The sequence below is a fragment of the Pempheris klunzingeri genome, chromosome 8 (genome assembly GCF_042242105.1).
Source record: "Pempheris klunzingeri isolate RE-2024b chromosome 8, fPemKlu1.hap1, whole genome shotgun sequence".
Taxonomy (NCBI): Eukaryota; Metazoa; Chordata; class Actinopteri; order Acropomatiformes; family Pempheridae; genus Pempheris; species Pempheris klunzingeri.
In genome coordinates, this window is record NC_092019.1 from 16,792,989 (window position 1) to 16,820,180 (window position 27,192).

The following is a 27,192-nucleotide window of genomic DNA, read 5'->3' on the forward strand; positions in this document are numbered from 1 at the left end:
CCTGTCTTCACACATCCCAGTGAAATAGCCCAATGTCGGCCGGTTCTCCAAAGTACAAGCTGTAAAGTAGGCCAGCTCCAACCCCGAGCTATCTCTCCCTCTCTCCGTCACAGATTTTACTCTGAGTGGGTGTGAGCGTGATTTCGGGCTCGGGCGTGAACAGCTGTAGTAGTCGTGACCGCGTGCACGTCGTCGGCGGCGCGCCTCGGCGTCACGTCAGGAGGCATCGTTTCAGCACCAAGGCCAGGGCTCACGGCGAGAACAATAGGCGGCTCCGCGCACGGTGTCGTCTAGGGAGCGTCTAAAAAGTGTCGCCCGGCAAAGAGTTTAAAAACACTTAGAAAAAAATAAGTGTTGATATAGAGATAGCATGTATAACTGATAACCAAATAAGTGTGGCTTTAAAAGAGACTGAGTGATTCGGGGTTATTTTTGTGTCTTTTTTCGTATGAGTAAAGCGGGCGTATTTATTGACGGTCCCTGGGAGTTACGTCACGGGCTAGCAACCGCTTTGATGAGAGAAGGGGGAGGGAGAGTAATGATAGAGGAGATACCGGTGTAGGACGTGAAAAGCCATCCAGTCGCTGGACGGGTGAGACGCCTCAAGAAAATAGAAAATAGCAAGAGTAGAGAGTAGAGAGTAAAAGCAGCTCCCACTAACGACTGGAACAATAACGGCTTGGCTGAAAAGGCTGTTAGAAGAGCCCAGGCAAGTTTAAACAGTTGGATGCTACCCGAATTTAAGCAGCCGGTTAGCTTGTTTTCACTTTGTAATTTAATAGGAATTGAGAGTGGGGTTTGGTGAAAGTGAAAACCAACAAGCTAGCTCGGTCCACTCTGGATTTTCAGAGCCGAGAGGTGAAATTTCAGCGGGACTTGTGACAAGCTGTGATTTGGACTCACCTGCTAGGACTCTCTCCTCCGCCACCTCCAGACCTCCAGACCACACGAGGGTTTTTTTCTGTAAAAAACAAACAAAAAGATAAATTCAGTCTCTTGTGAGTGTACTCCGAGGAGCAGGAGGAGGAGGAGGAGGAGAGGAGAGAGTACGACAGGCACAAAGAGAGGAGAGCATCCAGAGAGGGGAGGAAGGAGGACGGGACGGAGAGAGCGGGTAGGACAACAACGGGGACCCAACAGAGAGCATCTCTTCAATTTCTGATCCGCAGAAATTGACGGCAGCACTCAGCCCATATACAGCATCAGTCCACGGTGAGAGTTTTTTAATGCATGTAGCCTGTATATTTCCCCGTGTTGTTTTGTTCTGGTGTGTGTGTGTGTGTGTGTGTGTGTGTGTGTGTGTGTGTGTGTGAGAGTGTGAGTGTGTGAGAGAGAGAGTGTGAGTGTGCGCGCGCGTGCGTGTGTGTGTATATGTGTATGTGTACATTGAGGGGGGATCGGACAAAGAGCAAGGAAGCCCCATGACATCCGTGTGTATGCTGTAACCTACAGCTGGCTAAACAAAGAAACCGCTCTATTGCAATGATTTACCCCCAATCACGCTGTTTCTCCTCTTTCTAATGTGTAGGGATCCCTGAACGCTGTTTATCCACAAAAAGGTAATGCATGCTTGCAGATATTTTCGATTTATTTATATTTAATTGGAGTAAAAAAAAAAAAAAGTCCCATTATTGCTTTTTGATTGGCTAATTAACATTTGCATAATTGTTTTACCAGAAGCTACTGGAGCCCTTTGTCATCAGGCTGGGCAATAAATACTCAAAATTATCACGCAAATAATTTTCACATTTATTTACATAATTGGGGCACAAATTTTATTGCCTAAAAGCATATTCATGCAAGACATTTTATGAGGAATTTATGCTGGTAATTTGTATTTTTTTTCTTCGGTTTTATAATCTCACAATTAGGGATATGCTAATACTATAATAAATGTAATAAATGTCATATTATAAACATAAGCCCCAATGGGAATACTACAAATATTATTGTGATACCATAAGAGTTTTAAAAATCTATAAAGTGAAGTGTAAGTAATTATGAACTCTACCACGGGCATACCATAAGCCACTAAATGAATATTCTCAACATTATTATTGTGACTATTATTATGCACTTCTCTGAATGCAACCTAAAGACTCATCCAGCATTGGTTGCTCCTCTCCAGGGATACCTGCTCCTGATCTGTTTACCCCTCAGCCCCTGCAGTACCCAGTCGTCCTCTGCACTCTGTCCTGATGAAGGAGGCCGACGCCATCAAGCTGTTCGTGGGGCAGATTCCTCGGAATCTGGAAGAGAAGGACCTCAAGCCTATCTTCGAGCAGTTTGGCAAAATCTATGAGCTAACTGTGATTAAGGACAAATACACTGGCATGCACAAAGGTAGGTCTCGCCATCGTGACACAGCCTTAACACAGAACGACAAAAAGACAGATAGACAGAAGGATAGCTAGACAGTGGATAGGTAGGCGTGTGACAGTAAGGCAGATAGATGGGTGGACTTTCCTGCGCTGAGTGTCACATGTCACCATGGAAACTGTCACACCTCCTCTCGTCTCCATCTCCTGTTAACACTGCAACATGAGATCACAAAGACAGGCAAACAAGCTCAGTTACTACATGTACACTTTGGATCAAAATGTGCTTATGCGTGAGTATGGCTGTGCCAAAATCTACTAAAAAGAAGGCTATATAAAGGTGTGCTGAATAGGTTGATAGGATGATAGGTTTATAATATATGGTAGATAGAGTTGAGAGCCTCCTAATCGTGTTAATGATTAGGAGCCTTTAAATAATGGCCCCTTCTAACAATAGCTCAGTAATCAACTGTGGCAAACAGACACTCTCTCTCTGTCTCACACACACACACACACACACACACACACACACACACACACTGACCTGGGGTCCTGTGTGTTATGAACCAGATTAGGCTGTATGCTCCAATCAGTGTAATGGGCCTGTAAGCCTGGGTGACACGGGGAAAGAATCTGTTGTTTTGAGAATCCCCACGGCCACAGTAAGCCCCTCTTAAACGCAATGAGATGGACCATAAGATGCATGTGTGTCTGTGCGTCGCGTACTGTCCTGTGTGTGCTTATGTGCGTCTTTCTCTGTGTATTTTTTTTTCATCCTATGGCATTGTGTTGAGTCATTCTCAGTTCTTCAGATGTGTGAATGTTTCCTTCCTAATCGTCAAATCTTCTCTTCTTTACTCTGAATCTACATTTGTCTGTCTGAGATGTCACCGGGATGCTAACCTGCTGCTAATCTTGTTGTCTTAGTGCTGGTGACAGGTGTAGTAAACAGCTCTGGCCAGCCAGCTCTGCTACCTACCCCTCCCTCACATACACAGACACAGGTACAGCACATAGGAAAACAGAGGGAGTGTATTTGGACTGATCGTGAGGCATGCATAGTGGTTGGTATAGGGCAGAAACCTGACTGTGCCCAGCCTGTAAGGCCTTGTTAGCCCCGCGCACACGTCTGTGGTGCTGTCATGTGTGCTGACTTGTGCCGTGCCGTTCTGAAATGTGCCGTGCCGTGGAGTGTTCTTCTCTGCTCTAGAGTGCATCATTATGGTGTTGTCAAGTTTAGTTACAGTGCATGAATATATTTATATATATATTTTAATTCTCTGGCAGAGTTAGCACAGTTATAATTCAGAACAGGTGACGAGTAATCAGGGAGGGGGCGTCAGAAAAGGAGACATTTAAATGATTTAAATGGTGTGTGACTGTGTGTGTTTTCATAGGGAGTGATAAAGAGACAGAGATAGGGAACGACAAATATTAGAGCTGCTCACTGACCTTTTCTACCTTTACTCCCTTCCCTTCTCTCCTTCTCTGTCTCTCTCTATCTGACAGGATGTGCGTTTCTGACGTACTGCGCGAGAGAGTCGGCGCTGAAAGCCCAGAGCGCTCTACACGAGCAGAAAACACTACCAGGGGTAAGTGCACATCACAAACAGACACACACACACACACACACACATCCCCAGACAGTACACACTTCACACTTATGCAACAATACACACAGGCTTGCACATACACTTATACCCCCACACCTACATTCACAGACGATGCCGTCTACCCTGTATACACACACACACATTGACACACAGTGGCCTCAGATCAGTGTGTGTCTGTGCTATTGGAGGTTCAGCTCCCATTAGCAACACTGTGACATAACTCAGCAGCCAGCAGGCGTCTTGCTGCTAAGGACAAACACTCCCTCTTACCGGAGACACACAGGGTACTCCGTGAGCATTATCATCTCCATTTCTCTATCTCCCTCTGTCTCTCCATCTCTCTGTCAGTCCCTCTGTTAGCCTCTGGTGATAGCTCCCGCCTAGAGAGTGTGTGTAATTAATGTGGCCATTCCCCTTTGTCTCATCCCAGTCTCCCTCAGTCTCTCTTGTGAGGGATTGTGTGCTGCGGCTGGGCTGGGGTAGGACACTGTTCATTATGGATGGGGCACTGTGCGAGATCTGTGTCTGTCTCGTAGGCTGTACCTCTCTGTCGCTCCCTCTCTCTTTTTTTCTCTCTGACCTGGTTTCCGCTGCAGTTAAAACGGATTTTACAGTGTCTGTTTTGGAACATTTTGCATTTTTACCCTAATTTTTAATCTATTTTTTTTTTTACACCAAAAGTATTGTGCACTGGCACCCAGCCAAGGGAGATAGTTATTCAAGTATGGGATGTTTTGCACAGATGAAATTCTTTTCTCAGCCTCATCTAAACTCTGATTTGCGGCAGTTACAACAGAATGGTGAATGTACCTTCACCACCTCCGAGCCTTTCTCTATGTCATTCTCTCTGTTTCGTCCTGCCACTGATCGGAGTTTCAGTTCCTGCACCATCTCCGCAGGCTGGGGTGTTGATAAGATCTCTGTGAAAAAATGCTTGGAGGAGAGTCTGAAGAAAAGGCTTTGAGGGAGGGGAAATGTTCTGACACACAAACTCAAATCCCTGCATACATACATATTGCAATCATGCATGCATTTTAGTTCAGCTGGAGAATTTCTCTGCCTTCGTGCGAACACACTCACACATACAAACGCTGCATGTTAGTAATTACAGTAATCCAATTAGGCCTACTAAGGAGTCCGACCTCTCGACAAAAATCACCTTTCCACTCCCGTGCTGCCCTTTGTCCTTTGACTCATCCCTCCAACCCTTTCCGCTGGGTTTTACCTTATCCTTTCCGGTTGATGACATCGACAAGAGGCTGGTTGCAGGAGCCGCGGTGAATTTTCAGATAAATTGTGATAAATATTCTCGACACAGGGAGGAAACATTTGCAGGGAGGATACTCATTAGCGGTACAGATTTACTAAAGAGCCAGCACACAACAATCAGAAGCACCACTCCCCTGAGGAAGGCTAGTGCTGAAATGAGGGTGTGGCTGTCGTGTGCTGGGTTTTCAATAAGCTCGGACTGTTAATGAGCAACATTGCTGTTTCTGCATTCAGCTTTTCCACAATTTGGAGCAACTTGCCTTCCCCTTTGAGGTTTATATGAAACAGATATCGTCTCTCATTCTGTCCGGTTTAAGCCGAAAGTCTTTACTCTGAGTACTTTACTCTGACATGAAAAATAATCAAATGATGGCCTTATTATTGTGTGTTTTAATGAGTTTGGTGAATTGGTTGATGAATAACAGTAAAGGAAAGCTATGTACACAGTTTTTCACCCCTCTTTTTTCAAAGCACTCACAAACATCACGTAGTCACTCTCATTAACAACCTGCTTAATCATTCAGGTATGTTGTCTGCTGCTTGGGTGTGACAGAGTTTAATGTAATTTTTCAAAGGATAAAAAGTATAATCTCTCCAAATAATTCCAAAGCTTTATCTTGGTGGCTGTACTTAAGCTTGAAGACCACTAGATAGTGTAGAACCTCCCCTCCCTGTGTCTTCTCGAAAAGGTTTATCCCTGCTATCACTTTCTACTACCTGTCTATACCCTTCTTCTATCCTGTGTCTTCCCCCTCCTGCCTCCCCCCTCCCTGCCTATTGCCTTCTTTGACAGGATTTAGAAATGACTTCAGACGATTTCTCTCACTCTCTCTCTTCCACACATTCTCCCATTGTCCCATTCTTTTCTTTCCCCAAGAATTGCTTTTTCATTTCTTCCTTATTCCTCCTATTTTTCCTCCCAGCCCTCCATGCTTTCCCTCATTCCAATTTATCTCCTTTTTTCCCTCAAATCCCTTCTGTCCGCTGTTCAACTCCTCCCCTCACATCCCCAGTTTCTCCACACCAGTAGAATATTATAGAACGTTCTCTTCACTACCCCCAACCCTTTCATCGCTCAGTCCTTTTCCTCTCTAAAATCTCTTCATGGTATCCCTCTTTCGTCCCCCCATTTTCCCTTCCTGCTGTCTTTTCCTCATTTTTTTCCCTCGCTGCACATTCACGCTTCCTCCTCGGATTCTCATTTCACAGTCATTTATGGTAACCCTACTTCTAAGTCCTCCTCTCACGTCAGGCCCTCTCTCTCTCGCTCTCTCTCTCTCTCTCTCCATCCCCCCCACCCCCCACCCCTCCCTTGCAGTTCCTCTACCCCTTGTCTCATTTCCCCTCCTCTTGATTAGTTGACCCTTTTGACCGTTTCACACCCCCATCTCCTCCCCTTCCTCCCCGGCTCCACTTGTTAAGCTGCATGATTAGTTTCTCACAAACTCATTTTCATAGTCAGATCCCGGGCTCACCGTGGGGCAAGGGGGCCGAGGCGTGTGTGCATGTGTGTGCGCCGGGCCGTCGTGAATCCTGGGATGGCTTTTAATTGCGGCTACTGATGGAGCGTCAGGCACCTCATACAACTTTAATAGAACTGTAGCATCACACACTCATACAGATGTGTTTCTCTTTCACCATGGCCAAGCAATTAGAGGTCTGGTGACAAGTCCAATGCTACAGAGGGGTTTTGCTGCCTCTGTCTGTCACTAGCTGATGGGATTTAACGCTGATTTAATGGTCCCAGCCAGCCAGTAGAGGAATGAAAGGAAGAAGACAAACACACACAGAGATGCAGAGAAATGTACCTCAAATGCCCCTTTAGCTAGCTTCAGCAGGAGCAGTGGACTGTCAGATTGGAAAATGAGGAGAAGGACAGAGAGACTGAGAGAGAAAAGGAGAGAGGGAGAGATGAACAGATGGCCTTATCAGAATGTCCTGCGCCTTGTGTTTAATTTGGACACAGAGTGGGAAAGAGAAGCACAGAGGGAGCATGAGATGAAGAGAGGCAAAGGAGGAGAGTTACATTATATTAGTCACAGAGGCAGAAATATAACAGTGGAACCACTAGCAAGTCCCACTGTAGCACACAGATGTTTTGGTGTATTAGATGTGGTGCACAGATTCCCCCTGGGATGCATCCACATGAAAGCGCTCATGTTTAGCTGTCACACATCAGTGCTAATTTGCACTTGAAAATTGAATTTCTCGTTTCGTATTTGCATGCAGGGGTTGCACTAAATGGAAATAATGAGGAAAATATGCAGTGCGGTAGGAATGTGCTCCTTTAAATGTAATTTTCGGTTTTACCATGTTAATGCTTGACTAAAAGTACGCTCCATATTGCAAAGCTAGTGAACAGGACAGGACAAATAAGCAAGTAAATGATACAAATCAGAGTCTCCATCAACAGCCATTAAACAGTTGTGTCCATGTACTCACATAGGAGTATACTTTAGGTTGTACCATGGGCTGTTGTCGTGTTGATAAAGAGGGTTGGTGGCAGCAGGCTGACAGCATGTGTCCAAGGTCAGAGGTCAGGCCTCAGCCTCTAGTCAACAAATTCAGGTTGGCTGGTCTCAGCGTTGTAAAACTTTCCTTCAAGGAGAACCATTAGAGGGACATGACGCCCCCCATTAGTGTTTGGACCACTGTTATGTCTCATAGTGCATTTGACAGAATGGTAACAGGGGGATGGTGAAGTGAAAGTTTGGACTTAGAATGTTTTTTTCTCTTCATTTATTTATCTTGTCTATATCGTGCCTTTGGATTAAACTTTATTATAATATAATGAGTTTGACATGCTGGTTTTTCTGTAACTTATAGCAAGCCGGCACAGAGAGACTTTACTCACACTGACCTGTCGAAAACATACAAATGCCCTCTCATGCTCATGCACACAGACAGTAATCATTCATACAAAACTGTCCTTGCTTTATCGTAATCCCCCCCAATCCATCTTTCCTCCCTCTCTCGCAGGCCATACTTCCCTCATGGCCTGTTTAGATTTTAACCCCCCTCCCCTCTCTATCTACCGCTATCTCTCCCAAGGCTACTGCTGCTGTATTTCCTCCCTTATCTTTCCACTGATCTTTTCCTTTTGTTCTTTGCCGTTGATATCTCTCTCTCCATTTAATCTGCGCTCTCTTCTCCCTGCGTTTATCACTCCCTTCATCTTTGTTCCTCTTCAAACACGAGTGTTCGTACGTGGACACGTGCGCGCACACGACCGCACGCAAACACACTCACACACATCTGTTTGGTCACGCCGGCATCCGCAGATCTCAGTGTAGGTGAAATTAAAGTGTGATAAGCAGCTTACCAGGTGTGTGTTGTCATGCTTCACTGCTCTCCAGGCAACACTCTGCTCCGTGTTCTTTGATTAGAGCCAAACAGAAGACTACACACACACACACATAACACACACACACTTAGACATACATACATTGTATTTCCAATGACGCACTTGATGCCTAATGAATTATTAAAAAGGCAATGGAAGCCCCAATGGACAAATATTTAACAATAACCGATGCAGCAGATGATCAATACTCATATGAAAAATAAAAGTTTGTAGTAGTGATATTGATTAAATGCATATGGTATGACAGCGTTGTTAAGCTGACAAATTGGAATAGTTCCAGGGTTACTACTGGATCATGCAAACATGACGGGAGCTGTTATGTATTTTATTGAGCGTGGACCTAAGAGAGAGTGAGTGAAATTGTTATTTACGTCCTCGACTGCAAAGACTATTTATTTGTGTGCACGGTATGGACTCACATGGACTCAGCTGGGCACTTGCAAGGTTCAGCAGTTCAGCAGTGATGCCAGAATTTCTTCTTTACTATTAGCATTAGTTAATTCTTGAAGAAAAGCCTAATAGGTTGCAGAAATATCACTAACATTACATGAAACATGAATTCAGAATCTCTTGTCCCAGCTGTATGTTCATAATGTTAGGCACCATCTTTTCATGTGGCTGTCATCCAGTGCTTGCACTTGATGTTTATCAGTTCCACTCAGAACGTGTAATGAGTTCATGTTGTGTATGTTCTGTGTGTGTTTCCATGTGGAATCTAAGATGCCTATCAGGCAGCCTCCCTATGGGGCAAAGCTATGATGAGCAATTATCCACTAGGGCGACTTTGTAGGCTAATTTAGCATATTTATGTGGTCAGCAGCACTGTTTACTATTCCCCTTCACTGCTTACTGCTGCATTTTCAATTTAGAACAGACCCCAGCTCCCTCTCTCATTCACTCTCTCTCTCTCTTTCATTTTCTCTCCGTCTCTTCCCTCTCTGCCATCCCTCTGCCTCTATCTCTCCCCGCCTGATGGGGTTTGTGATGTGTATCGCTCCCCCCACCCTCGTGCTGTTTCTCTATTTTTATCCTCACTGTGTGTGGGATGGGAAGGGAGTAGAGGGACAGGTGTAGAATCAAGTGTGTGTGTGTGTGTGTGTGTGTGCGTGCACAAGAAGTAGAGAAAAAGAGGAGGGCAGAGAGAGTGATACAGAGGGGCTATGCAGAGTAGATGGGTGTTAGTGTTGGGTAGTGTACAGCTAAGACCAAGGGAGATTTAGCTTGTTTGTTTTAAATAAAAGTCTTTGCTGTGTGTGTGTGTGTGTGTGTGCTGGCAATGTATGTGTGTGCACATGTGAGTGCATTTGTGCATGCAACATGAAGAGAGAAAGAGCGCCTGCCTCATATTTCACCACAAAATTGAGGCAGAATCTAATCATAGCCTCATAAAAGCCTGACCCTGGAGAGTGTCTGCCTCTTTAAGGCCTGACACACACACACACACACGCACACACACACACACACACATGAGCACACACGCACAGAAGAACATTTGTATCATGGCCAGTTTGAAAATAATGTTTGCATGGACACATGATTACTAGGTTATGTGATTGTTCAGTGCCAAATCTGTGTCTCAGATGCTGATCTCTAGAGTAGCCCAAAGTTGAGTTGAATCCATATCACACACCATCTGTTTTGTAAATCCAGCCAGCTACAAAAATCTGCAGGGCCTAGTTTCCACATTCATAGAATGAAAAGAAGTGTTTAGCTGTAATTATCGGGCATCATTATAGCATCTGATGCCGGAGTGATATGTGCTTTGTACTCGCAACTTAAAGCTGGTTTAAAACCTTGAGTGAAGCACAGAACGGGAAGCTTTAGCAATTTAAATCCTGGACCCACACATGGCTTACTACAAGCTGCACACTTAAGGTGATGAATGTGTAAAATCAAGGCATGTTCAGTGGTAGAATTATTTATTTAAAATAGAGCTTGAAGATAGATATTAGACATTGTCAGATACAAGTAATTTAACTAGAATGATTATCGTAAGAACACAAGGGGGTGACTTTGATTTATGTATTTGGGTTTTTAAGGAATTATCAAGGAAGAAAACATGCCAGAAACAGACTCTGCCAAAAAATCACTTAAATGCAGTGACCTTAACAGATGCCCAGATCTCAGCATTTGCACTTTGGTAGGGCTTTGATCATTGAGTAATTTCACTGAGTAGTGCCAAATCATATTGCAAACATCACTCCCTCTTCATATCAGTTACTGTAACATTCACCCTTTCATTTTGCTTTCCCAAGCACAGATCTTATTGTGCTGCTTTGTCTGACATGTTGGGAGCTACTAATTGTATTCATGTACTGAACTCTCAGAGTCTATAGGGAAACATTTTATATTAAATTGGAACTCATGCAGAAATAGGCAGATTAGGTGTTTGCAAACCTGTATAGCATGATCTGAGCTCACCAGTGGAGAGGATTAAGATGCCCAGATTATGTTTCAGTCAGAATCGGACCCTTGATGCTGTCTCAAGAATTGACAAATGTGTTTCTAGATTAAATCTAACTGTTTTGAACAACCAATTGACTGTGGTACTTGAGTCTGGATTTCAAGTAAAACAAATCCTCTGTAATATACATTACGAAAGTCAAACATGACGTTAGCAAGATTCATAATATCCATGTGAGGCTGTTCAACTAAAAGCTACAGCCTGCAATCCAGACACCTTGTCTCAGCATTTAAATTTACATGTCTGCACGGAGGTGGACATATAGAGCAGGGCCCATACGAGGGGTCTGAATGAATGTGTGAATTCGTCTGAATGAAAAGGGGGGTTAAGAGTGGTGGAGGAGGGCCATGAGGAGGTTTGGCATGAATAGGGGTATATAGACAGGGAGGGGGAAGGGTGAGACAGGGGAGGAGCAGAGGAGGTCGGGTTAGAGAGAAGGAGGAAACAAGACAAAAGTTTGCCATAATGAGCGTGGAGGAAGGGGCAGGCGGGTGCTGGGTGGAAGAAAGGGGGTTTTCTGGGTGGTGGAGGAGTGGGAGGGAGTCAGGGCGCACTTCTGTCAGTTTAAACAGAGACATCTGTCAGAGGGGGCCACTGTGTGTGTGTGTGTGTGTGTGTGTGTACTGTGAATGTGTGTGTATGTGATTAGGCGGGCAAGGGGATGACAGGACTTTAGCTGCACCTGGGGTGTGACCTCTGCTCTGAGGTCCCCTCTCTAACCACACTTCAACCTGCTGTCTAGATAATGGCCTTTTCACACTGACCACAGGCCAAAGCTGGAGCTTTATGCCACCAAATTACACTATTGTAGATCACCCCACTTCACAATGCTCTGTCCAACAACAGAAGACAGGGCTTGTGTGGCTCTGTCGTCTTTGGTTTGTTAATGAGTGACAAAGAGTTAAACCTTGTTTTAAACACACACTTTCAAGCATGAATGTGGGTATATGCAGATTAATTGGCAGAATTTTACAAGGCAAATTAAATATGGCTTGGATGAATTCAGGCAATCTAAAGATACTGTCGTCTTGGAGCTGATCATCTATCATGTTGTGAGTACAGCCTAACATAGTACATTTTTATTCTCCAATGAAATAGAGGCAAGTAATTTAAGAGTTAAATTAAAAAAAAATTTTAGTCAATATTAGGCTGTTTTTCCTTTTGATTAAGCCTCTATAAGAACGTACAGGTTAGCTGCATATTTAGCTTGCCTAAATTACATGGTGCCTAATGCTGTAACTATCTGTGCGTCCAAAAATGTGTCACTGGCACTGTGCTGAATGTAATCTCAGTGAATATGAGATTTTTGCAATCATGAATTTGTATGGCTTTGAGCAGCCTTTTTAATTCACCAGCTCATTTCCCAAAGGACTTACAAACCCTAAAATAGAAAGAAGGTCCAAGTGCATAGGTCTAACAGTTATCCGCTATAGTGCCGTTGGATTATGTTGGACTAAATCCAGAGGATCAAATTTCAGTGAGTGCTCCACTGCTGCATGCAGAATGTTCTTATTGAGATTGGACAAAAACAGCACAATATTATAGAGATCAACAGGGTAGTTAGTTCTGCTTTATGCATGGTTTGATGCCATTACTATGGAGAGTGATAAAGACAAAGAGAGAGAGTATGTTGGTAATCCATGCTCCACTAGAGAGGCTGATGAAGGGTTAACTGGCAGATAAAGTGGAGGAGAAGGAGGGCAGACTTCTCAGGTGTGAAGAATGGAATGAGAGAGACAGAGGAAGGAAGGATGAGAGCAGGGGGATGGGCCGCTCAGGAGCTTGTATTATGGTTGCAGGCCCCCGTTGCCAGGCAACGGAGCTGAGCGAGATGCCAGGTTGCTAGGTAACCTGGGGGATGCAAAGCTTAGCGTGGTGCGATAGAGAGATGGGAGAGAGGTGGGGTGGAGCTGCGCTGCTGGGCCGCTCCACCTTCCCGCTCACTCGCTCTGTTTCTCACATCTCAATGTCTTCATCCAGCTGTGAATGAGAGCCGCAAACTCTGCTTCGTCAGGGAGCCATGGTGGTGCATGCTTCAATATCTCGCCAGTTTTACTGAAATATAAACACACTGCAACAGAGTATATAAAAACACACCCTTTATGGGTGATTCTTTTACAGACGATACACGCAATGAATCTGATATAAACATGAATCATTGATAGTGCGATTTTAGTTCATCGTCATGTGTAGTATCTTTCTGTTTTTACTGAATTCCAGTCAAATGTTGGTACTGATTATTTTCATTACTAGTTAATGTACCATCTTTTTCTCGATTCAATTCCATCTTGATTCGATTTAATTAATCAAGTGTTCATAGTATGAGAGCAAATGGCGAAATGTACCCATCACAAGTTCCTGTAGCTCAATGTGACAGCTTGAAATCTCTTTGCTTATTCAACCTACAGTCCAAAGCCTGAACATAATCATTCAATTGTCGTCGAGAAAAACTGAAAATATTCACATCTGGAATTTGAGATTTTTTTTTGCCATTTCTGCTTAAAATAATGACTTAAATGATTACTCTAAGTGAAAAGAAAAACAAATGTCCCGACCTGCATGACCATCATATTCACAAGCTAAACTTGTGTGTTAATACCTTTTGAAAAGACCAGCAGTCATCCTGAAAATATCATCATCAAGCCATTCAATCAGAAATAAAATCAATCAGAAACAAAATCAAGGCAGAATTATATTAAACATTCATTTAGCTTCATGTAAAACAATTTTTCAAGATAGACAAATATGGGATGAACAGTGACTGCTATTTAGCTAAATTTGGGTTTTGTCAAATCAACATATGTGTTCACTACGCTGATGATAATGAGTTTGTAGGCCTGCAAGGCATGTTACAGTGATGATGGAAAAAAATGAGAGAGAGAGAGAGTCGTGAAGAGAGGAGAGAGAGGAGGGAACGGATGGGAAAAGATAAAAAAAGTAGAGATGCCTGTGTCATCAGGCAGGGAATGGAGGGATTATGGAGCTGAGAGTGGAAAGAGAGAAATCGAGGATGGGGGAGAGGCAGAGGGAGAAATAATGCTAGATCGTGGGGAAGGGATAAAAATAGTTTTCCTTTCTTGTGCACTCTGGAAAATGGACATCTGAAATTGTGTGGATGGAGTATTCCAGAGGGAGATTGAAGGGGGAAGGGTGAGTGTGTGTGTGTGTGTGTGCGCGTGTGTGTGAGAGGAAGAGAGATATGAAGAGTGTTTGTGTGTCTGTACACACACACTCACACACACATTATTGCCTGTGCAATGTATTCAGTTTTATAATTCTCTTTGCCTTAACATTCGTGGTGTTGCCCTCCAGTGTTTTCATGGCAAGGAATCAAAAGACCAAAATGTTATTGAGAACACTGATTCAACACTGTAGTTAAATCCATGTTCCAAACACACATTTACATACACACACTTCCCCCTACCCTCATGATGGTTTGTTCCACTGATTTTGCGTAGGTGGGGGAGGGGGTAGAATACGATTTGATTGGATAATCCAAGGATTTAATATCCCCTAATCCCGGCACAATCCTCTCTGCATTACTGCAGGGAGTAAGATTAACTGTATGTGTGTAGTATGTGTTTGTCTCCATGCGCGCAAAAGGGCGGGAGCTCTGGGAGTGGGGAAAAGTGTAGTATGCACTGTATGTGTGTGTGCGTGTGTATGCTTATGTGAGTGACATGAACTGCGTGTGTATTTGTGTTGGCACCACAGCATGCAAATGGAGCCGTGTTTGCATGCAGGGTTTGTTCATGCATGTGTGAGTGGATGTGCCTCCACAGAGTGCGAGTGGTCATGCAAGCTCACACATGATCACATATCACATACCTCGCCCTCATGCATCGCCGCGCTGCTGCCCACATACGAATTCACTTTCCTCCGAGATACAGAAACTCTGTCTTTCAGCGAGGGCTCCTTGGTATGCAGCTCGACGTGCTACAGTATGCAGCCAGCTCTGTGTACATGCGCACGTTTGCAGATGGTTACTGTTGATTAAGTCTTAATTGGAACGTGAGTAATTAGAGCGTAATTTGAGTTGAAAGGAGCGTTTGGCTGTTCATGTGTGTTGGAGTAAACGGAGAGAGAAAGACAGAGTGGAGTACAGTATGACTGACTAGCATGGACTGTACTTTATTTGCATTTTTCTCTCAGGCTCAAGGGAATTTTAATTACTCTACTACAATATGGATTCAGTTCTCTCACCTTCTCCCTCTCTCTCTTGTTCAGAGCCAAATCACACTTCCTCTAGATACTGCCCACATCTCTAAATTATTCTCATAAATTTTCTGGCCTGCTCATTTCCTCGCTCTCGTGCGTTTTTTCTTATACTCAACGCTCATTTCTCCCTTGTTACATTAACTCAAAGAGATAAAATGGATTGGAAAATATATTGAGGGGGGTAGTATGAAGCCAGAAAAGCACTCACCATCACAAATTCTTTGTTTATCCAAAGAGCACAGCAGTCACCCTTGGCAACCAGCATCCTTGTTTACCTACCCAGTGTGCCGTCACATGATTGCCATGACAACGAGCTGGTTGCCATGCCAATTTTCCGATGCCATTGTGTTGTCTTTGTAGCAGCAGTGTGCACCTCTCACCTGCTGTCTTGTGTTCAATTTCTCTGCTTCTCTCCTCCTCTTCTAACTCCTAATGCATTTTATTAGCTGTGTATTACGTGGTTACCAATAAATGATCAAAAGGTCAATGCAGTTCAAGCAAACATATACACGCACATCTTCAGGAATAGATTGATAAGCCTTGAGAGATGAGCCATAGTTGGGAATCATTATGTGCTTCTGTTCGGTCTGTTTTACGGTCACAAGGATGAGCTTGAATAGGCCTAATGAGGGAAGAAATGGAAGAGGTGATGGATGGATTGAAGGCTAGAGAAAGGGTTAGTGGACACAAATCTTGCTACAATCAGCCTGCTCTACAACACAGCCCGAAATCAATGAACAAGACGGGACTGATCGATGAGTTGATTGCACAAGATGGATGGCAGCATAGATGGACAGCAATAGCACCAGGACTGGGATATGATGGATGGATGGATGGATGGGTGGATGGATGGATGGATGGATGGATAGATAGATAGATAGATGGATGGACGGACGGATGGATGGATGGATGGATAGATGGATGGATGGATGGATAGATAGACTGATGGATAGATGGATTGATGGACGGATGGATGGACAGCGTGAAAACTGTGAGTGTGTGTGTGTGCATTTTCTGTAAGTTTATGTCTTTGCCGACAGCTTGTCAATAAAGGTGTGTGCTTAAAAATGTACATCCCCCTTCCCTTGTTAGTGTGTGTGTGTGTGTGAACATGCTTGTTTGCATCCGTGTGGGTTTGTGTCTCTGACTGTGTGTGATGGCCCTGCCTTAGATCAATATCTTTGTGGTGACAGCTAAGAGCTGATTAATCAAATGTATGGACCGGTCTCTCTCTGCTCTGCCCTCTCCTCAATTACCAGCTTCATTACATTGCCTTAACACCCCACTGGGACCTTTCTCAATTCTTCCTTCTCATCCCCTCCCTTTCCCCTCCCTCTCCACCCTCCTCCTCCTCCTCTCTGTCCTTTCCCATCCCTTTTTCTTCCCTCTGAGTTTTTCTCCTCCCTGTCTTCAAATAACTCTTCATAGATGGAAAAAATCTAATTCAATCACTGTTGCTACAGATCTCATTTTGACCAGCAGTGAGACAAGGCATTAATTAGTGCATTTTACGCTTTATGGCAGCAAATGAGGAACTTAAAATCAGAGCCTGACTGACTGATAATGACATTTATTAAAAAGATATATAAGAAGGTTTTTTCAATGTGGTTTTGTAACATTTCCAAGCTTGCATTGGAAAATAGGAGTCACCACCCCACAAGCGTGCTGTTTTTTTCCTCTTTTTTTGGCTTTGCTTTTGTGTATCAATGTCACTCCCGTCTTTGGTCCAACCCTCTTGTCTCCATTACCTTCCTCTGCTTGCTCCATCCCTCCTCTGGATCCATCCATTTTTCTTCTTTCCCTTCCTCGCACTTCTTCCCTCATTTCATCACCATCGTTCTGCAGCCCTTCTCCTCCCCCACCCCATCCCTCTGGCATTAACACTCTGTCTCCTTGCCTCAGTGCTATGACTAAGCACTGTGTGTGTGTTGTATGTTTTTGTGCGCCTTTCTGTTTGCGTGTGTGTGTGTGTGTGACAAACCCGTGTGTCTGTAGGTAGTGTATGCATGGAAGGGCCATACAGAACATGTGTGTGCTTACATGCATTGGCACTCTAGGCGATAGATCTCTGTAGTCGTGACATTTTTTAGACAGAGTCAGAGTCACGACTGAATCACGCCCCACTCCTCCCTCCTCCCCGTCTCTCTCTCTCTCTTCTTTTTGAATCATCCTCTCAGGGGCAGCTTTGCTTTCATCCTCCCACTCTCTGTCTCTCTGTCTCACCCCTCATCTAATGCTTCTTTTTCAAGCATCTCCATTCACTCCCTGGGTTCCTCTTGGCCTTCCACCTGCCCTTTAAGTCGGTCGAACCCAGTCGGGGTCCCCCAGGCCTCTCTCTCTCCGAGTCTCTTGTTCGCCATCATTTTATTTTTAGTTGACTGCACCTTGTTCCCTTCACACACTTGTCATCTCATCCCACTACAATATCTAAACCCCCGGCCCCCCTTGCTCTCTCTCTCCTCTCTCTATCTCAATCTACTCTTGTCCCTCATCTAATCCGTCGTTCTTCTGTAATCCAGATCAACTAGCCTGCATTCTTAATCTTGTCACTTCTCAATCCCCCTCCATTCTCTGTGTGTGTGTGTGTGTGTGTGAGAGAGAGAGAGAGAGAGAGAGAGAAATCAGAGATAGTAAGGTTGTCTGTGTTTTGACACAGAAAGAGAGCAGCTTGGAACACAGTTCAGACGCACCTGTCACCTGCTAGCCTTGATTTATCAGTGACTAAAAAGACACAAGGACACACACACACACACACACACATGCACCATCAGTGCTGTAATTAACGTTTTAATATTTTGTTAGGAACAAAATAATTTAATACAGATAATGACCCTCAGTAAAATGTAAAGCAATTTTACTGTTTCTATATTTAATTGAGGTCAGTTGGTCAGAAAGCTTTGGTCGACTTAAATTTGATTTATTTTTATTTGTTACACAATACTCCTACAGTGGTATTAATATCCCCCACCAAAATGCCTGCAGCTGGCACATTCATTTATAAATTTATAATTATAAATGAATAAATGAAATGTACCTATGACCATGAACCAAATGTCTTGATGCTGTTTACTGTAAGTGGGGTCAATCCTGAAGACATGTCCTTTGCTAAGACAAATGGAGAGAGACATGTTTATGTTGACCATCTGGGTTGATGTTGCTTCCTGTTTGTTCCTCAGATGAATCGGCCAATCCAGGTGAAACCAGCGGACAGCGAGGGCAGAGGAGGTGAGACATGTACTTGAACATAGTTCTAACACACACACACACACACACACTTTCATTGTGACAAAGAGAAGGGTAGGTGTAAAGCTGGATCAGCTAGAGATAGGAAGTAGTCAACGGGGTGTTTGGGAGCTTACTTGGACGCCTGCTTTTAGTAAATACACATGTACACCAGAATTATTATAGTCTTGTATTTTTCTTTAGGTATATTGTTAATTTCATGTTTAATTTTTGTTTTCAATTCAGTTTAGTTTCATTCAAGTTTTTATTGTTTAAGAATGGTTAGTTTAGTTATTACTAGATTCAGTATTAGTCTTAATTCTTAATTTTTTTCATTATAATACAGGAGTATTTGTTAGTAGCGGATTTTAAGAAGTGCATTGGTATTACAATACAAATACAACACTTTGTGAAAGTAACTGACTCCCAATCATGTAGACGTCCCAGTCTCAATACAGGTATGCACCAACACCTACTCATGCTAGTTGTACTGACAAATTTGACCAAACTGACAGAGACTAAAACTAAAGACATTTCCATTATATTTTTATTTTAGTTTATTTTAGTTTAGCTCTGTAAGTACATAGTATCGTTTCAGTTAGTTTTCATTTTTTTCCAAGTCAATTTATTTTTATTTCAGTCACCTAAATGTTTTTTCACACCTGTTTTTTAGTTTTTGGTTTAGTTTCAGTTCACTAGAATAAACCTGATGTACACGCAGACCCGATCAAATTGCACTCTCTCCACTCCTCTCTCTTATTACCATTCTCTGTAGTCAATACTGCTCCCTGGTGGACAAAAATAGTAGTTTCCATAGATAGACAGATGTCTGTACACACAACTGTTATAATCCTGTCGACAGAAATATGACCAGTTTGGCAGGAATTAAAGTTGATTTCGTATCCTCTTCTTCTCCATCTTCAACATGTCCTTGGCCTCTCAGAGGACAGGAAGTTGTTTGTGGGCATGCTGGGAAAGCAACAGAGCGATGAGGATGTCAGAAGGCTGTTTGAGCCCTTTGGCAGCATAGACGAGTGCACTGTGTTGAGAGGACCCGATGGCACCAGCAAAGGTAAAACACGTACAGTACATATGCTCGTGCACACACACAAATGACCTTATTTCATGTAGTAGCACTTTGATACAGTCTTTGTGCTGTAACTAACACTGTTTTGTTGCAGGGTGCGCTTTTGTAAAATTCCAAGGGCACGCTGAAGCCCAGGCTGCCATCAACAGCTTGCATGGGAGCCGCACAATGCCTGTAAGTTGCATGAATGAGACTACAACTGACTAAAAACAGACACATACAACCCACACACAAGGCAAGCACTCACTACATAATGCCTGTAAGGTCTTCCAAAGACGTGTGCATAAGTCATGTGGGAGACTTTAAATTTTCTGTAAGTGATAACATAAATTATGTAAGCATTTGTCTTCTTAAGTCCTGTCTTGGGCATCCTCTATATGCTGAGACAGGCCTGAGCCCCATGTGACTCCTAAAAGGAGTAAGTGGATACAGAAAATGAATGAATGAATAAACATGGAGCCCAGTTCCATTAACACACGAAGAAGAACATACAACATCACTCGTAATTGTCTCCATTTTTCACCACACAGGGAGCGTCGTCCAGTCTGGTGGTGAAGTTTGCCGACACAGAGAAGGAGCGGGGGCTGAGGAGGATGCAGCAGGTGGCCTCCCAGCTCGGCATCTTCAGCCCCATGACCCTCAACTTCCCCGCCTACAATGCCTACACACAGGCAGTTAACGCACAGGCAAGCACACACATACACACACTAAGTTTGTAAGGGGGAGTGCTGTGCTTATGAAAGGATGTAATAAGTTTGAAGAGGCTATCAGTGATCTAATTGGGGCTAATGTTATTACATAGACAACAGAACATACGTCATCTGGCATTAGCTTTCCCGCAACACACAACCATTAACCCACTGACTCAGGACATAATGGCCTTGTAATTAGATCTCTATTCATCTGTTCCTCCATCACTCCCTCTCCTTGTCCCTTCCTTTCATTTTTTCTCCTCCTTCTTCTCTCTCACTCTTCTGCCCATATCCACTTAACTGTCTCTTTGTCTTCTCTCTCTCTCTCCGTCACTTTTTTCCTCTTTCTCTCCCTACCCTCCTTTTCGCCATCCCCTTCCTCTCTCTATGTTTCCCTCGCTGTCTGCAGCTTGTCCAGCAGCAGGCCCTGGTTGCCCAGTCAGCGTACTTGTCTCCTGTTGCAACAGTTGCTGCCGTACAGATGCAGCAGATGGCGGCGCTCAATGCCAACGGAATCATTGCCACACCTATTACACCCATCACGCCGTCCTCGGGTAGGCTCACACACACACACACACACACACACACACACACACAGTCAAATACACTCTTGAATTTGTATGCGGTCAGACTGACACATGCAAAGGAGCAGCTTTGTGTAGAATAGAGTGGATTATTGATGTGCTTGTCAGCTGTGTATTATAGCACAAAAATGTACATATTTTTGTTATGATCAGCAGTCCTTTCCCTGCTTTGCTTCATCAAAAACAAAAGTCATGAGAAATGTTGCTCTTTGCAGAAGGAAGGTATAGCAAGATTTTGCAGAAATTATGAATAGATTTGAAAGGATTTTGACGGCCTAGAAACCAGTGGAGTCATATAGGAGGTCTAGTGAAAGATTGTCAGTGACTGAGATAGATTATCTGTGTCTGCAGGTACAAACACTCCACCAACTATTGCAGCAACGCCTGTGTCGGCACTCCCCCCGCCAATAGGAGTGAACGGTTACAGCAGTTTGCCTGCCCCGACCAATGGACAACAAGCAACAGAAGCACTATACACCAATGGCGTTCACCCATATCAAGGTATTTTAATCAAATCTCAAAAGTATACAGATGTATAGACTATTGCTGTTTAATCCAAAATTTATTATCACATTGCTTGTGATAGTACACATTTTTAACCTCACTGTTTTTTGTTATCTATTCTCTCCAGCTCAGAGTCCAGCAGCCTTGGACCCCCTACAGCAGGCGTATGCAGGCATGCAACACTATACAGGTTGGTGTATGGACAAATTGAAGTGCTGACCAGATGTCTTTTTGGCCTCTAGCTAACTGCACATACTAGTATAATATATCTGTAGCAAAGGAACAAAGAGCGTATAAACAAAAGCTCTCACTGGACACAATAAAAAGAATCCTAACGTAAATATACTGATGTTGCTTTGAAAATCACAAATTGTCATTACATCTCGAATCCACATTCAACAAGGACGGCCAGATGTCCGCTTTCAGTTTGACCGCCATCGTTTCAAGGACAGAATTATCTCAAGGACAGTTGATTTAATTCATTTAGTTATGATTTATCCGATTTCATTGTGACAGAAGACACACATTAGTGGCTGGTAATAATGTAATACAGCTCATCATACCTTTACACAATCTGTATGCATGATTCATACCCATGGAGTTTTAAATGTGAGTCCCAGACTCAGATCAACACTGTCATTGTTTTGCAGACTTGCTCCACTCAACTGTTACAGTTAATAGTTTTCACCTTCAGCAGGAGACGTTTCAGTTCAGAGGGAAGGATCCTATTGGATACTGCTATGTTGCCACCTGTTGTTTTTACCCAATCAGATTTTGTTACTGTCTCTCCCAATAGCGGCGTATCCTGCTGCCTACGGATTGGTCGGGCAGCCGTTCCCCCAGCAGCCAACACTGGTTGCCCAGCAACACCAGCAGCCCCAGCAACAGCAGCAGAGAGAAGGTGATGTGACTTCCTGTCTGTCTGGGGCCACACCCCTCTCTCCGATGGTCTTATTTAAAGTTGTTTATCACAAAGTATTCACAGGATGAGATCATTTATCACGCTCTGCCTAACGTGTGTCTATGTGTGTGTATGTGTGCGTGTATGTCAGGTCCGGAGGGCTGTAACATCTTCATCTACCACCTGCCTCAGGAGTTCAGTGACTCTGAGATGCTGCAGATGTTCCTGCCCTTTGGCAATGTCATCTCGGCTAAGGTGTTTGTTGATCGTGCCACCAACCAGAGCAAATGCTTCGGTGAGACACACAGACGGGGGAGAAAGAGGGAGGGAAAGGGGAGGGAAAGGAGAGAGCAGATGTATCAGAGAAACGAAGGACGAGTGAAAAAGACGGGGTGACTTTGTGGAGCACAAGATACTGTGTCAGTTTAAATTTTGTATCTGAGTTAAGTTGAGACAAAAGGACAGCATGAGAAAGGAGGTTCAGTTTAAACAACTCTTCTTTTTCTCTCTCTTCCAGGATTTGTGAGTTTTGACAACCCAGCCAGTGCTCAGGCTGCCATTCAGGCCATGAATGGCTTCCAGATCGGCATGAAAAGACTGAAAGTGCAGCTCAAAAGGCCCAAAGATGCCAACCGCCCGTATTGAGTGTCAACCGAGAGGATGAAGAAGAAATAAAAAGAGGTGAGGTGGTGGTGAGGAGGTGATCACTGACACGACATGAAGAGAAGTGAGGTGTTGTATGTTGGGGGAGCAGGAGGATGATCTTAGGTTAGTGAGAAAAAAAACATGGAGAAGGTAGCATTAGCTTTGACACTGCAATGCTAACTGATGGTACAAAGCTAAAAAGAAAACCTTAACATGACATATCAGTAAATATACATTGGGTTACTCATATGAAAACAAGCTTAATCAACTCAGGAAAAGTGAAAATACTAAAATATTGTTTTCCTTTTTATTTTCTTTCACAATCTTATTTATTTTCTTTCCTGCTGTTTTGATCTTTTCCTGAAACGGCAACTTACCTCACCCAAGATCCTTCCGTCCAATCATAATTCACGAGGAGCCCATCGCTATGGCAATGGTTGCCTAGTGACCGATAAAGCCCTGACCCCCCCTTCCTCTCGCATTGTTGTAAGTTGATTGGTTGGCCTGTGTTTGGGTTGCTGTGGCGATTGATTGCCTGTGTTGGTTGCCCTTGGCAATTTTTGTTCTGTCACCTCGAGCAACCAGCCATGCGTTGACCTGCATGTCCTGTTGCTGTAGTGACCACAGACTGTGTTTGGTGCATTGTGACTTTATTTTGTATTGACCTGTGCACATACTGATCAATAACTGTCAATAGCCAGGACTGTACTCAGAATCAATTGATTTAATTGGATATTTGATACACTTAATCATTGTATAGTAATTTGATAAATTCTGTAGCAATGCTCGTTATTTTTTTGCAGCTTTGTTTTTGATCAGTTTCTGTAGTGTTCTGTTTGGTGTCATTATTATTTGAACAAATTGTTTGGGTAAAGTAGTGAGCGTGGGCATCTGTGTACATATGTGTCTGTGTTACACTGTTAGTGTGTAATACCAGAGTGCACAATCCTCGTTGTACTGGCGTCTGCACAGAGAGGTCTTCTAGAGGTTTCCATAGTGGACTGGTGGAGAAATGTAGAGCAGCACTACAGTTTACTGCAAAATATGATATTATTTTGATGGGAAAAGCTTACAAGCTATAATGATTTAATGCATCATACAACAATGGCAGACCATGTTGGACAAGAGGCCATGAAATGATTATGCAGTCGAGTATACAGAAGTTTAACACAGCTCCAAACTGGCCCATGGGCCAGGCAAGCTAGGAGGAGAGAAGGCTATCTGAGTTTAACAACTACAGCACTCTATTTTTGGGCGAGCATGCATTTTGTTGAGCTGTACTCTGATAGGCTGAGTTTTATATTCCTGAAATCTGATTTGTTGCACTGTTTGATGTGGCACTTCAGTTTTTTGCTCCTTTGTTTCTCTTTCTTGGTCTATTTTACATCTTCTATCACTGCTTTTGTGGTGTTTCCTCCCTCTCCCCTTCACTACCCACCCCTCCTCCTCCTCCTCCTCCTCCTCCTCCTCCCTCTCCTCCTCCCCTGGACCCCTTATCTCCTCCTACTTGTTTACCCTTTTCTCCGTCAAAAGTCTTTCTTCGCTTCTCTTCGCCCCAACCTCCTCTCTCTATTCCTCTAGCTCGTGTTTTGAGGTAAAGGGTATGTGGTTGTTATGGTGGAAAAACAAGTGCCTCTTGCTTATTGGAGAACAGCCTTCAACTATAGGAATTCTGGGAGAAATATAACACAGAGCGAATAGAGGATCTCTTTAGTTTGAGGTAAATTCAATCCCTAACCCTTACCAAAGAGGAGAAAATGTATAGCTGCTGTGATTGCAGCTACACATTTTCTCCTCTTTGGCATACGGTGCGTGGATGCACCGTCACATGGCAGCACACATTATAAATAAAAGGATTCTGTTTGTATTTCTAGACTTTTAACTTGTACATAACAAATCCTTCTGAATAATGATAAGATATTTAATGTTTGATGGATCTATCTCATAACCACCACTATTTTAACCCTTAAATCTGCTGCCGTTACATCAGTCAGATTAAAATTATCACCCAGAATTTCTATACTGCAAATGCCAGAGAGTGATGCATGTCGGTAGTAGTGTTTGCTTGCCATGATCCAAGGCACACAAGTGCAGCACATGCTCATAAAGTCACACACATAAACACGCAACGCCCAGATACCGGAGCTTTATACACACACACACATGCATACCCCCAGACACACACGTCCAGTCACACAAGGAACATGAATAACGGATTTCCACTGTACTGAGTTGCATGATCTAGACACTGTGTGTGTATGTGTCAAAGCACCATGATTTATTGCTGTTGAAAGACAGAGCTTTACAACTGTGAATGATGCCTTCGTGTTTTAGCTCACCAAGATGAAACTGAGACAAAGACAAGCTAAGAGCATCCTAAGGTGCAGTTTGCTTCAAGACGTGTGATGGCAGTTCAAGTCATGCCTTCAAGAGTTTGGTTTGATGGGAGGGGCATGTTTGACAAGATGTAAAGATCAGACAGAAACATGGAGCTCCAGTGTATTTATAACTCTGCTCTCTAACACAGTGTCCCTCCTTCTCTGTCCCTCTCTCCTTGTGTATGTACCACTCCCTCTACCTCCCGACTCTCCCTCCCTTCACAGGTGACCTTTCAGAGTCCAGCCGAGGTGGAATCCCAGGGTTCATAGTGCTTTCAGACTGTCTGCTACCTTTGAGTGTCCGGGGAGTGCAGCCACACACACACACACACACACACACACACACACACTATGACACACACACACACACACACACACACCATGACACACTGATTACACATGCACTCTCAACAGTGAACCTCAAACGGTACAAGGCTGATATACAAATGTACATAAAGTGCACAAAAACACACACACACGCACACACACACACACACACACACACACACACACACCTGCTAACACTCGGTTCACACGAGTCAGTAATCTTATCCATACAGCCACGGGCTTGGTTTGACCACGGTCTGTGTGGAGTTTGCCAACAGGGTGTTTAGTACAGTTAAGAAGACTCAGACCAAGCATGTATGGAGGGTACTGATGAAAAATGCTGATATATCACTTCAATAGACTTGTCTATACCATGTCTATTACATGACAAATATAGAGGGGCCGATGTTTCATAATAAAAAAAGAAAGAAAATACAAAAAAGACGACTAAATGAGTAGGCTAGAGAGACTTTGGAGAAAATCCTAATGACCTGTAAATAATTTAGTTTACAAAGAGCAGCATTTAAAAAACAAGAAAAAATGCAAAAAGAATACTACTTTAGATAAACACTGAACAGGACACAGCGACATTATTATTATTATTATTATTATTACCACTAGTAACATCATCATCCTCATAAAGGGATATTACATTCCAAATTGTAAAATGGGAAATCACTAACCTATTTTAAATTTCTACTTAGATTTTAGGTGAAACTTGGGGGAGGGGGGGATTGCACTTTTATTCGGGAGGTTTTAATATTTGAGCTATTTTTTATTTATTTACTAATTTATCAATTATTTTGTTTATTGGGAGATGGGGTTTGAGTGGGTTGCAATATTTTGATTTTAGAATTTTCTAGAGAAAACCTTTTGAGGGCCTGTTTCTGTCAGACTCTTGCAATCGAGTAATTATAATGTATGTATTAATTATTACAGCAATTATATTTATTTCTAATTTATTGAATCCTGTTTTTGATCCACTCTCTTTTTAAGTTAAAATAAAAAGTATCATACTAAATGCCCTGATGTGATTTATTAAGCGTGTATGTGTTTGTGTGTGTGTGTGTGTGTGATAGAAAAAGAAAGAGCACGTCCATCTTCCGGCCAGAAGGGGGCGTAAGCACAGAGCATGTACCCAGGGAACCCACATAAAGCAGATGTGCCAAGCTCCTTATCTCCTTTATGCGTTTATGGGAGTAGGCAACTAATTTATCAGTAGAATTAAATGCTGTATTTGTTTTTATCTTTGGGAACACGGTTCCAGTAAACTCTCCTCCACTCTCCTCCCTCTGGCTTTTTTCCTCTTGATGATCTCAGTTCAATTTACCCAAAGAGAAAGAACATAATAATAGGATGTGTTTAAGTGCTCGGGCCAAATTGTGAGTAGAGATGAGAAATTATCACTTAGCTTGGAGACTGTATAATCCTTAATTTCAATAACACAATTCTGGCAAGATGAAATATGCTGATACATGCCAAGCCCTGTGGTGTTTCAACTTTTTGAATTGCTCTTCTATGATGACACAAAGTCAATGAGTAAAAAAGATATATTGTTCATGTGCAGACGTTAATTGTATAGTCAAGAACAAGAATCTCCGCCTAC

The 27,192-nt window shown here is 43.2% G+C and overlaps 1 protein-coding gene across 1 annotated transcript; it reads left to right on the plus strand.

Annotated features, from left to right (window-relative positions):
* Nucleotides 1-2,163: 2,163 nt before the first annotated feature.
* Nucleotides 2,164-26,291, plus strand: LOC139205603 (CUGBP Elav-like family member 3). Its single transcript, XM_070835866.1, has 13 exons — nucleotides 2,164-2,343; nucleotides 3,828-3,910; nucleotides 18,423-18,471; nucleotides 19,412-19,540; nucleotides 19,650-19,729; nucleotides 20,086-20,241; nucleotides 20,657-20,801; nucleotides 21,183-21,332; nucleotides 21,463-21,525; nucleotides 22,132-22,236; nucleotides 22,388-22,531; nucleotides 22,754-22,917; nucleotides 25,485-26,291. The coding sequence occupies exons 1-12, from the start codon at nucleotides 2,199-2,201 to the stop codon at nucleotides 22,879-22,881; spliced, it is 1,377 nt and encodes a 458-aa protein (XP_070691967.1). The 5' UTR covers nucleotides 2,164-2,198; the 3' UTR covers nucleotides 22,882-22,917; nucleotides 25,485-26,291.
* The last annotated feature ends 901 nt before the right edge of the window (nucleotides 26,292-27,192 follow it).

Coding starts and splice junctions, on each gene's coding strand:
- LOC139205603 (XM_070835866.1), top strand. CDS start 2,199: ATGAAGGAGGCCGACGCCATCAAGCTGTTCGTGGGGCAGATTCCTCGG. Junction 2,344..3,827: donor ATACACTGGCATGCACAAAG/GTAGGTCTCGCC, acceptor TCTATCTGACAG/GATGTGCGTTTCTGACGTAC. Junction 20,802..21,182: donor ACCCATCACGCCGTCCTCGG/GTAGGCTCACAC, acceptor CTGTGTCTGCAG/GTACAAACACTCCACCAACT.